Here is a 12,521-nt window from a genome sequence, read left to right as displayed (position 1 = left end):
CGAGCCATGATGTTGATTTGTAAACTTTCTCACTTTTCTTTGACTGTTTTTCTGAGGAACTCTAGTATGGGTCCTTTTGGAACTCACCATTGTACAGTGCATATTCCTTCGTGGGTTTTCACCTCGTACAAAAGGTTTCCCACTAGTAATATATTATTGCTATAATAATAAAAAAGAGTGCGTCTGTGTGTGTGCATATGTATATGTATATGTCTATATATGTATGTGTGTGTGTGTGTGTGTGTGTGTGTGTGGTAGGCCTATGGACATGTATATATTAGGTTAAGGGATGGGCCTATGGCTAAAAGTTGGGCATGGAGAAGATGGTGTGAAATGGGCCCAAGGTATAAAAGATAATAAGGGCTAGGTTGTAGGTATTATTCTTGGATGCTAATAATCATTGAACCTTGGAGCTCCTAGTTCATGGTTACAGTGGTTCTCCCTCTATGAGTGCATGTGGTTCTCCATTATGAGTGCATGTGGTTCTCCATTATGAGTGCAACCATGGTACTTTGGTTGAGTGCATCCATTCCCTTTGTTTCATTGGTATCATAGCTTCATGTTGATCCATTTTATTCTATACAAAATATAGCCAATTTTCATATGCAAAAGAATTTCTAGCAAGCCATTATATTTGGACACAAAATGGGCAGTTGTGAAGGGGTTTTGGACCATTTTTAAGCAATTTTTGGCACCTGGACATGGTTTGGGTCAAAGTTTATGAGCTATGGACTTGGACATGGTTTGGGTCAAAGTTTTGTGGTGTGGACCTACAAAGAAAGATCCCATGAGTTCTTCCGGACGATGCTGAGAGTTGGAGGTGGGGTCTAAAAAGCATAGCTATCCCTCCCTGAGCCATGTCCTCCTCCTTATCTGCAGGTCTCACCTCGGAAAGTTGGACTCCCACTTGAACCCTCCCTGAGCCATGTACTCCTCCTAATATGCAGGTCTCGCCTCAGAAAGCTAGACTCCCACCACTTGAACCCTGCTATGTATGGTAAACCTCTCTTAGGGCTCTGACGAGTATGTAAATGACATCCCTGCCCATGAGAGTCTTGCTCAAATCTCATGGATCCGACCACAGGTGCCATTGTAGTTCCATACTACTAACCTCAGGTGCTTGGTCTCATAGACCTTGTGACCCTATTTGGGGCGATGCTTAGTGATAGTGATTCAGCCATCTTTGCACACCACCCATTTTGCCCGCTTTGCAGGCCTCATGAATAGTTAGTCACCATTGCTTTCCCGCTAGTGTGCCACTTGAGTCGGGGTGAGATCATTCCCTATGTAAACTTATGTGCCCTTGAGGGTAGCCCACCCAAGAAGGTATGTCTACTAGCAAAATCGAGGAAACGGGGCCATTCTCGTGCCATGTCCTTCCTTGCTCTCCATGTACCTGCCAAAAGAGGAGGGGGGGTTCCCGACATCCAACATTTGGACGAGTGCCAAAGCATTTGCCTTGGGGGAAGTTCCCACCTGTAGCCCACGTCTCCTCTAGGGTCTCACGTGTAATGCTTTGTCGGGGTTTGTGTCTCTTCACTACCTCCAACCAGTCTTTTTAGAAGTATGCAGCTCTTCTCTCAGCTTGTCTCTTCACTATCTCCAACCAGTCTTTTTAGAAGTATGCAGCTCTTCTCCCAGCTTGTCATTTGCAGACTTGAGCTGCTCCATATCCGTGCTCAGGCCCTCACATGAATTCAACTCCTCTTCTTCCGTGTGTGAGAGAGACGCTCTCTCTCTCTACACACACACACACACACACACACACACACACACACACACACAGTAAGATTCTCTATGTATATATTTATATGTATATACACACAAAGTGTTATAGACACTGTGTGTGTATACATATAAATATTGTAGGCTCTCTATGTGTCTATATGTTAACATGTATACAATGTTAACATGTATACACACATACAAATATAAGACTCTCTATGTGTCTATATGCTAATATGTATACACACGCTCTTATTAAGAAATTCAACCTTAGAGTTGTTTGACCCATTCATTTCAGTTTTCCCACACCTAATCTCTCTATAAAAAAAATCTTCAATAAATTTTTTTCCCTCTCAGAAAATTAATCTCGTTCATTGTTCACAAAAACTCAACAACTATGTAACACTTTATTATCACTTGTGATTTTTTAATAGCAAGATCATTAATTTGAAAGTGGAATTTTACCAACACAAAACGGCTCCCATCATTTTACACCTGCACGACCAAAAATCTCCAAAATTAGAGACAAGGTATGAATACCAGAACCAGAATTGGTCTTTTTTGGGGTAGGAGATGTTGATACAGCACTTGCCTCTCCTCTCCACCAAGCGAGTTGTGCTGGCCTCCGCTTCTCCCCGCAGGTCTGAGCTTCTGCGGAGCCTGGTACGTTATCATGATATACATACTGTGAACAAGTTCAAGTTTGGGTCATTGCGAAAGACAGTTGTTTGAATCCCGCTTTATGTTGGATGATGTAGTCTGCCTTGTCTCGGGGGAGTTGTTCACCATTGCTATCAACAAGGGTCGCGTGTTGTAATACTAACTCTGAGTGGTAGTAGCCCACTGCCCACAACTATCATTTGGGAGGTTTGTTCTAGGACATCCCCCCCTGCGTTGTACTGTCTAATGTGTATACCATGATGTAGGCATTGTAAAAGTATTGGGATAAATGCAAGTGTCTAACAGAGTGATTATGGTAGAAGAAGACTCAGGCACGCAAACTGAATCATTCCCAATATCCTATTTACTAATCTCTATACTAATCCTAAGAGCACAAGTACAAAAGAAGAATGCCACAACTATGGTTGAACATCTTTCCAAGAGATGAACTAACGTAAATAATGCCAAATGCTGGCTGTAGATTTGCTGCTTACGCCTTCAAATCACGCTTCAGAGCTCCTATAGGCTGCATAATTTTTGTGATGGAGGAAGAAAGATTGTGTCTTTTTTTGGGGGGGGGGGTGCTATTTATTTCCCTATTAGCCACCTAAGGTTCTGGTCAGTTGTTGCCCAACGTTCCCGGTGTGCCTGCCTAGCTGCCCGGCCTGTCTGCCATTTGTTCACACGCATCCAACAGCCAAACACAGCTGTTTGGTGCCCGAACCAGTCCAACTGTGGTCTTCTTGTGCCCGGCATCATTCCTAGTACCCTATGGGCACTCTTGTTGCAATCACGGATTTGATTCTTATTAGTTGCACCTTGTGCGGGCTGTGTTGAGAGGAGCTGTGCTACATGAAGCACTATGCGGTGGTAAATTGTGATGACTATGGTCCCATAGTTTTGAAGGAATTCACTCCTGTTGATTACCGTTGCAGTTTGCAGAAGCAATGGAAGAGTTTCATGCAGTGAGAGTGGGTAATCGACTACCTGACCTACTTCAAGTGGCTGCTATTGTTGTTCCATACAACGGTTTCACCCTTGGAGTAAGTAGAGCATTTTGTGAATGGCTCGAAGCCCTCCTTGCACATAGATATTCGTGCACACCAACCATGTGAGCTCTTGGTTGCAGAGCATATTGTTACGATCCTCAAGAATTTGGAAAGTCCCAAGTGCTAGGGGCTGAAGTCCAGCAAGAGAAGGGCAATGAGATTTTCAAGGACAGAGTTGTTAAACCCCCACAGCATAAGAACAGTTCTAGTGGGGGAGCATCATGGATATGACACTCTCAAGAGCTCGCGGTTGGTCTGTCAATGTTTTAAGTGTGACTGCACTGAGCACATTGTTCGTGAAAACCAGGAGTCGTCTGACCAAAGAATGTGTGGAGAGGAGATGTGTGCAAGTCTCTTGGCTTTGTATCAGGCTGTAGGAGATTTTGTTATGGGATCTCATGAGTGATGTGATCCAAAGAACCATTATCCTGATTATGTAGAGTGCACGTAGAGGCTGGCTGAGTGGTGGGAGTTTTTTTTCCCAACTGTGCCCTTTAGCCACAGTCACATACGGAGGAAGTTTCTACGTAGGTGTTTGAGGGAGTCTTCATAGCCATTTTTTATGGGATCTCACAATATGGCCATGTGATCCAAAGAACCATTATCCTGATTATGTAGAGTGCAAGTAGAGGCTGGCTGAGTGGTGGGATTTTTTTGCCAACTGTTCCCCTAAGCCGCAGTCACATACAGAGGACTTCTAGCCAGGTGTTTGAGGGAGTCTTCATAGCCATTGGAGGAGTTGGGTGGAGAATTGTTGGCTTCAGTTGTGTTTGCTTTAGTTTCTGTGCCAATACAGGAAGGCTTTCAAATCCATTTGCAAAATTGGGTGAAGTGTCTTCAATTTTTATCATTGTAGCACTGCATGAGGACATGTCGACTAAGGAGGGCAAGAAGTGTCTTCACCATAGTAGGATGTCCCAGTTGGTGTCTTCACAGGAGGCTGATTTCTTGGATGCTGAGTGGACATGGGCAGAGTTTTTGCTATGGTGTATCATAGAACATATTTCTTGGGTATGTTCCACAAGAAGGTCTCCATCAGGAGGGCTAAGCATTGGAGTCCAACATGGAGTTGGTGGATGTTGGTCTGAGGATACAAGGCCACGGAGGTACATGTGCATAAAGGGGTGGTGGCCGAGGCTGATTTACAGTTTTGATTTCTTCCGCATGAGTGTTGTTACATGCAAATGCAGAAGCATGCTGATTAGGTGTTGCAATTGATGCAAATCAATGCACAAATTAAATATGTGCAGAGAGAAGCGAAGAGATTTACCTAATCTACTGCCTCTATTAATTGAATGAATATCTACAATGGATCTGGACTCTGGAATGTAAAGCATTAAGCTATTGAGGTATGCTACTGACTGTGCTGCTCCAATGCTGCACAGGTTTGAAAACATGTTTAGTCGGGGTTGCTAACTGCTGATTTAGGGCTCAGGCTTGCATCTCCCACTTTTAATGCAAAATTCTTGTCCACCTTACTCCAGTTGGTTAGCTTTTGAATAATGTCATAAAAGTAACTTGATGCGTTCATCGTGGGCTAACAGTCTGCCCAACCCTCGCCTCCTTGGCCATACTGGTTTACATTGCCGAAAACTGCCCCTAAACTGCAGGATTATTGTTGGAATTGTCGGAGTCTCAGCAGTGTGAAAGGGTTATTGAGTCTTTTGGTGTGAACACTCTAGGTGTGAACCACCTCTTAGTAAGGGTTAGAAGCTAAGGCCTTGGTGCCTATAAAAACATTGTACATGGTGAGAGTATTATCATCTAATACAATCATTCTTGTTTGGTGCAACTCTCTCTCCCTTGTGTGTTATCATCTCTCTCTCTCTCTCTCTCTCTCTCTCTCTCTCTCTCTTACTCCTCTCTGTCCATCCATCTCCATGGCTTGAGCTTCCATCTCCTTGCACTTGCTTCTCTCCCATAGGCACACCATGGATACCTTCAAACATAAGCTAGCATGAGCCTTTATGGTATCAGAGCTAGGATAATATCATTGTCATTGTGTTTTTTATTTTCCCATCACGAACTGGCTGCTGTGCATTTTTTGATGAGGCACACGCTGCATTTTTTCTCCTGTGTGTCTCCCTGCCACCCACGAGCCATGCTCCCTAGACTTTGCTTGGCTCAGCATTTTTTTGCCATGACCTTGCTTTGCTCCCGGTTGCCTCTCTGCCCACGTGGCCTGAGCCTCGCTAGCCCCACTCTGTTCTGGACTACGCCGCCACCTGTGCATGTTTCCTTGGCAATATACTGCTCCTCGCTCTGCTCCCTCCATTGGGGTGCCTTCTTCTCTTGCAAATGCTTCTCCTCCTCCTGGCTGCACTCTCCAGCCCTGCCTCACCTTCTCCCCATGCTCAGCAGCCTCTCCCACCACCTTGTCTCTTGATCAGCAGCAGCAGCCGCCTTTGTCACAGCCGCCGCTCAGCCAGTCCATGTTATCGAAGCTGCTGGCTCTAGTGTGGTCCTCTGCACCACCTACTACTACGTGCGACTCCGACGTCTACGTCAACTTGATTTGTCTTGCTGCATCATCAACAAAGTCTTGCGCTTTTTAATCAATCCAGGTCATCATCTGCAAAGTTTGGTATGAGGTAAAATAAAAATTGGTCAAAATTCAAAGCTTTTCTTTTACTTGGTGCTCCTCTGCTTCACCAGTGCAACAGCTTGCACATGTGCTTAGTGATCATATTAAAATATCACGGAGATGTTCATCCATTCTCTCGGGTTCTCTGCCCTGGCTTTCATGCCTAAAAAGATTGTAACCATCAGTACTCCAAGCATCATTACGAAAAATCTGATCTTTGCAAGTACTCTTCCTACACTTCACAATCGAGTGTTAGAATCTTGGAAACGTAGAGGCAAGAAGACTGCATCAGATCATCATTGACATTCTGCTATGAGAAGTTTTCAAACTTCCAAAATCATCTTTTAATTATGTTTGAGTCTAGGGTTCTTTGGCCGGGTTGTCCCCCAAAATCTGAATATTTTGGATGTCTTTTGGAGTTGTTGTAATGCCTTGATGCTATATAAGGAAAAGATGTATTCTTCTCCCAGTTAGGGGGGGGGGGGTGCTGGAGAGACGAAGCAATAATCTCAGCTTTAGTCATAAGCCGATTGAGGGAATAGCATGGCTAGTTCGCCTCTCTGCAGTGATGTGATGGAGTTGGAGGTTGGTTGCTTCTTTTGCATTTGGGTCTCACCACCTTCGCTCCGGAGGGGGGTGTTGGAATAGTCGGAGTCTAAGTAGTGTGAAAGGGTTATTGAGTCTTTTGGTGTTAACACTCTAGGTGTGAACCACCACTTAGTAAGGGTTAGAAGATAAGGCCATGGTGCCTATAAAAGCATTGTACATGGTGGGAGTATTATTATCTAATACAATCATTCTTGTTTGGTGCACCTCTCTTTCTTTGTCCACTTGGTGTCCCACAGGCACACCATGGATACCTTCAAACCTCCATAGCTAGCATGAGCTTTGATCCTGTGATATCCAGTAATTATGTCCATGCGTTACCCAAATAATTGGTGCACGTGACATCCCTTCTTGCTTAAGTTGGAGCACAAAGGAACATAATTCACCTTTGCTCCACTTCTATCTATCCACTCGCTTTTGTCCTTCCAATCTCCTGTTGAGTATTGGAATGACACTATGTGATATCACAAAACTAACTAAAATCTGGTTACTCATATGGGACCTTGTTGGCAGCACAAGGCACTTGTTTGGTTTGAAATCTCCCTTTTGTATATATGCAAAAAAAAAACTAAGTAAGATTTGGTTACTATTGCGTGTGACTCCAAGTTCTAGAAACACGATTGACAACATTGAGGAAATGTCTCCATCCTTGACGTCAAACTGTAGGCACTGCACCGCATCTTTAGGCTCTACTTCCAATGCTTACTCTACTGGAATTGCTGACATAGGAAACACTGGTATTCACCTTATTCTTTACTGGAGTGAACTCAAAGAATGAAAATGATGATTGTGGACTATCGATGTTGTCATCAACTCGAGGCTTCATTGGTCCTTGGAGACTTGCATCCATTTTATAGAATGGGACAATAGCACCTCTTGGTTGACTTCGGTCTACCACATCAGTCTATCCCATGCTTGTCGCCGGTGTCCCTGTTACCTTGGTCTTTCACTAGCTCAAACGCTCGATCCTTGAAGCTCTCCAACCATGGAGGAAACTCCCTCAACTCTTGGTCCGACTAACAAGGAAACTTGCTCCTGCTGAATTTCAACCCATAGTGAACTGACCAGTGCTGTGGTTTTGTCAACTATGTTCATGTTTGCTAGAGCTTCCTCTCAGCATTGGATCTTGTTTCGAGCCGATTCTTCCAATACTTCCAGGAGAAGTCATTCCACTTTAATTCTTTCTTTTTCATTTGGCGCATACTAGAGATCTTATTGTGGAATGACTGCCTTAAATATTCCAGCTGTAACTGGGCCGCAACGCTACTACCTAGACCTAGACTTGCCTAGACTTTTTCTGAAGGCTAGGGATGGATTCATCCTGAGGCCTACTTGTCTATGTCCCATGCCATGAGGATCTTAGAGGGTGTCGTGGCATGGCCTTTGGATTGAGATAGGGAGAGTAGAGGGCATTCCATAGGATTGACTGGTATGCAGACTATGTAGCATTGGGGTGAGAGAATTAGAGGAGCACTACATACTTATATGCCTTGTTCACTATGAGATATGAGGACGTTACCGCTGTCTCTTTAGGGAGGGTTTCGGGCCTTTGTCATCGGTTATGCATTTTAGAGATGGAGATGTCTGGGACTATACTTACTACAGTTGAGTCACCAGAGAGAGAGAGAGAGAGAGAGAGAGAGAGAGAGAGAGAGAGAGAATACCATGGTAGCAGCGTGAGAGGCAGGACACCATACATACATATATCCCCGAGTTCTTTGGCCCTACCAAAGAGCCCCGGCCGACTCTCAGCCCATATGAGATCCGTCGGGACTGATGGATCAGGAGAGAGCCATGCGACCTCACGGTGTGAGATGTTAATATCATTCTTTCTTTCTCCCTAGCAACCTATGATTGGGACCGTATTGTCATGTGCACAGTGTGTATCTACCGTGTGCTATACGCATGCAAGACTAGTTTCGAGGCTTGGGGAAGCTTGGAACTAGGCAGGCTGATTGACGAGCCGAGTTAGGGATATACTAACGGGCGGGCACCCAAGTGTGGACGCCCGACGGCAGCTTCGTGGCGGTATGGGACGTCGCGAGGAGGAGATTGGTTGGTACGTCATCCTAGTTAGCTTAGCTCGTGGCTCGGTGGGGACAGCCAAGACTGTGGGCTTGCCCACGGCTGTCATGGTTGGGAGGTGAGTCAGGCCTGCACCCCCTTGCTTGTTTGTTCGTTTGTTCGTTTGTTTGCAGGATTCGAGTTTCGAACCAAGATCGATCACGAGGGTAGATCCGTGTGGATTTGACAGTGGTATTGGATTTGACAGTGGTATCAGAGCATACCTCGTGAACGAGCAAGTCGGTAGGTAGAGAAGAAGAGGTCGAAGAACGGTATGTGTTAAAAAGCTTGCTGTTTTTTCTGTGCATACTGCAGATTTCAGATTTTGTATGTGTTTTTTATCTTCATCAAAGACACCCATGTTGATGGGAGATGGTAGTTAAGTAGGGTTGATTGCTTTGCAAAGAAGAGGCTTGTTTGTGTGTGCAGTCATACGCATGAACTGCAGGGAGAGAAACAGGAAAAAAAAAAAACGCAAGTTTGCTTTTTGTGGTTTTTTGGTGAACGAGAGAGAGAGCGAGAGGAAGTGAGCCAGGCGCATGGTCGTGAAGAACTGCTGGTTATGAGCACCTGTGCGTTGGGCAAGTGTGACGGGCGGCCAGGCTTGCAGCCGGCTACGTTTACGCAAGCGCCCAAGGTTGGGTAGGCAGGCGGCTTAGGCCGTGTAGGCGCCTAGGCCAGGCGGGCAGGCGCCCAGGCCAGCCCAGGCCTACGCAGGCGCTCCAGCCAGGTAGCGCAGCCAGCCAGGCAGCGCCCAGGCCAGGCCTGCGCAGCCAGCCCTGGCAGCGTCCACGCTAGGCGCTTTATGGCCAAGCCTATGAGAAGGTGGCGCAAGTCACTGTAGGCCGCCTGTCTGCAAGCAAGCGCCGGCAAGACATCACGCGCAGGCAGTTCCAGCGACGGCAGCCAGCACGCCGGCAACTATTCCTGGAGGGAAGAGAAAAAAAAAAACAAGGAAAGCACTCGTTATTTTTGGGCTTTCGTTTTTTTTTACTTTAATTAAAAAAAAGGTTTAAAAGTCATCCCCTCTCCAAAGTTTAAAGGTGTTTATTTTTTTTTAAAGGAAAAAGAATATATATATATATGTATATATATATATATATATATATATATATATATATATATATTCAAAAAAAAAAACACAAAAGCTAAAGCAAAAGCTAAGCCTAGCTTTTCGAGATTTTTGGCTTTTGGGAAACCTTTATAAACCCCCCTCAAGTGGGCTTCTTGCCACACATCTCTCAAGTTCATAAGTTTTCAAGCTCTCAAGCTCTCAAGTTCGCTCGCACTTTCATTGTGCAAAGATCGAATTTTCTCTCCACGTACCCTCTTCACGATGTCGACCCAAGAATCAGAGTTGGAGCCCCTTGTGGAACGCGAAGGCTTGCCGGCTACGGAAGGTACCGATGCCGATCTTTTTGACGATTTTGTGTCAAAATCAGATCTCCAAGAGTTCAAAGTAGCTCTCGAAGCTTCTTCGACGGAACATCAGGCACAAATCGCAGCCCAGATGCAAGCTTTGCAGAACTCCATCGCTCTATTGACCACTACCCTCTCTACTTTCTCGGGTATGGATACCTTGGCTTCAGCTTTAGGCCCCAATATTACTCCGGAACCGTTCGAGGGCGAGCAAAAGCAGCGAACCAAGGAGATCATGGACACGTGGCTACACAAGTGGCAAGTTCACTTTCAGTTTCATCCATATGATGATGGAAAGAAGATCCAATTAGTAGCAGGTTTCCTGTCCGGCAAAGCTTTGCTTTGGTGGAAGGAACTCAACCCTAAGCCAACGACTTGGGCACAATTTGAAGACGTTTTCAAGAAAGAATTCCTCAAGAAAGAGGACGATTACGATGTTGTTGCCCGGTTTTCAGCTTTGACCATGATCTCGCAGCACCCCACTTATGAGGTCTACCTCCAGGAGTTTCGTGACTTGCAGATGAAAGCTACAAAGATGGATCCCACTACTCTTTTGGGGTTTTTCATAGCTGGTTTACCAGACTCGTACCGTTTACATGTTAAAAATAACAAATGTAAAATGTAAAACATTGGACGAGGCCATTCATTTAGCTCGTATCTATGATGATACGATGGTCTCTTCCAAGTCGAAACCCGTTACCGAGCAGGGGAACAAGCATAAACGAAAGTTCTCCGCACCTATGGCTAACACGACTGAAGGCAAGTCTTCGGACCAACCTTCGAAGAATTCAAGTTCGACACCAGCGAAGAAGAAACGACTCCTTAGGGCTTTGAAGCTTAAGAAGGAAGGACGTTGTTTTATCTGCGAAGAAAAAGGACACATGCGTAACGAGTGCCCGAAGCAAAAGGGTACCAAGTCAAACGCAGGACCCAAGCCAAAGGCAGCTAACCAGTTGTCTTTGATAGGTACGTCAATTACTGTACTTTCTTGCCCTAGTACTTGTTCTGAGTTTATGGAGAAGTGAATGGCCATAAAATTCACATTCTTTTAGACCCTGGCAGTTCGCATAACTTTGTTAACTACAAACTTGTGCAGAAATTGAGTCTTGATACGACACTCAGCGACCATACCTATGAGGTACGTCTACCTGTGGGAAGACAAGTTTGGGATCGCAAGGTGGAGATGCTTCCAATCCAGATTCAGGACTACAAGATACTCTGGAATGCTATGTTATGCATCTGGGAAATGTAGACTTGTTATTAGGAAATGAGTGGTTTAAGACTCTTGACGTCCAGATAGATTGGTCTAGTCATATTTTTTCTTTTCAGCATAGGGACACCAAGTATAGTATTTTAGGTGATTGTATCCATCCCTCTCAGGGACCTCTTGTAAATACCATTGATTTTGGAAATATAATGGATTCTTCTTTGTATACTGCTTTCCATTGTGTATTGATTCCCTCCCTAGATCCGATGACCTGATTGACCGGTTAGCAGGAGCGAAATATTTCACGAAGATAGATTTACGTACTGGCTATCACCAGATACGTATTCATGACTCCCCCTCACCACCCCTTTTGTGACTTTTCGCCTTCCCATCTTCTGGCTCACCCCTTGCCCCCTTTGTCTGACTCACCCCTCTCAAACTTCCAACTCACCCCCTCTTCCAACTCGCTCCCTCGCTCCCCTTATCTAACTCGCTCCTCTTTCTCCCAATCCCCACACTCCAAAAATAAATACCACCCTCTCCCATCCCCACCCATCATCCCCCTTCTGCCTCACCTCATCCCTTCCCCCCCCACATTTCGACCCATCCCTTGGCCCACCCCACTCCTCTTATTTGCCCTCCTCTTCCCACTTGGCCTCCCGTCGAAAGAACCGCCTTTCGGACTAGGTATGGCCATTACGAGTTTCTCGTATTACCTTTTGGGTTAACCAATGCTCCGGCCAAATGATGAACGGTCTTTTTCGTGAACATTTGGGAAAATTTGTGGTGGTGTTCTTGGATGATATTTTGATATATAGTCGTACTCTCGAGGATCATGTCAGACACCTCACGATTGTCTTAGCTATTTTAAGACAGAATCGACTATATGCTAAGTTAAGTAAATGTGAGTTCTATATGACCGACATCATTTACTTGGGACACAAGATCACTAGAGATGGATTGAGCATTGACTATGACCGAGTTCAGAAGGTTCTGGACTGGCCTATCCTGCGAACAGTGAAACAACTTCGTTCTTTTCTTGGTTTTGTTGTTTTTCTTCGGAAATCTGTACGGGAGTACTCTCAGCTCACACTACCGATGACCGACTTATTGAAAGGTCGTGGTCGTAAGTCAAATCAGCCTATCACTTGGAATAACGATTTGGATATGGCCTTCAGACTTTTGAAAGATAAAGTCAAGGAAGCAC

At 45.1% G+C, this 12,521-nt stretch overlaps 1 protein-coding gene across 3 annotated transcripts in view; it reads left to right on the top strand.

The window, feature by feature from the left end:
• The first annotated feature begins 2,225 nt into the window (after positions 1 to 2,225).
• The window catches only part of LOC147629956 (uncharacterized), a 50,120-nt gene continuing 39,824 nt past the window's right edge, over positions 2,226 to 12,521 (top strand). Inside the window, exons 1-2 of one of the 3 annotated variants that reach the window (XM_086811501.1) lie at positions 2,255 to 2,388; positions 2,484 to 2,592. Coding sequence is in view for 1 of the 3 variants with exons in the window: in XM_086811498.1 (XP_086667624.1) it covers positions 2,299 to 2,388 (90 nt within the window). In the remaining 2 variants the exon portion in view is untranslated. Of the gene's footprint in view, positions 2,389 to 2,483; positions 2,593 to 12,521 lie in introns of all 3 variants that reach the window. The other 2 variants (XM_086811498.1, XM_086811499.1) reach the window with 2 other exon arrangements.

Source organism: Cibotium barometz, chromosome 17 (genome assembly GCF_041138505.1).
Source record: "Cibotium barometz isolate CiBa-2024 chromosome 17, ASM4113850v1, whole genome shotgun sequence".
NCBI classification, from domain to species: domain Eukaryota; kingdom Viridiplantae; phylum Streptophyta; class Polypodiopsida; order Cyatheales; family Cibotiaceae; genus Cibotium; species Cibotium barometz.
The sequence above is the reverse complement of the archived record's forward strand: the minus strand, read 5'-3'. Positions and strand labels throughout refer to the sequence as shown.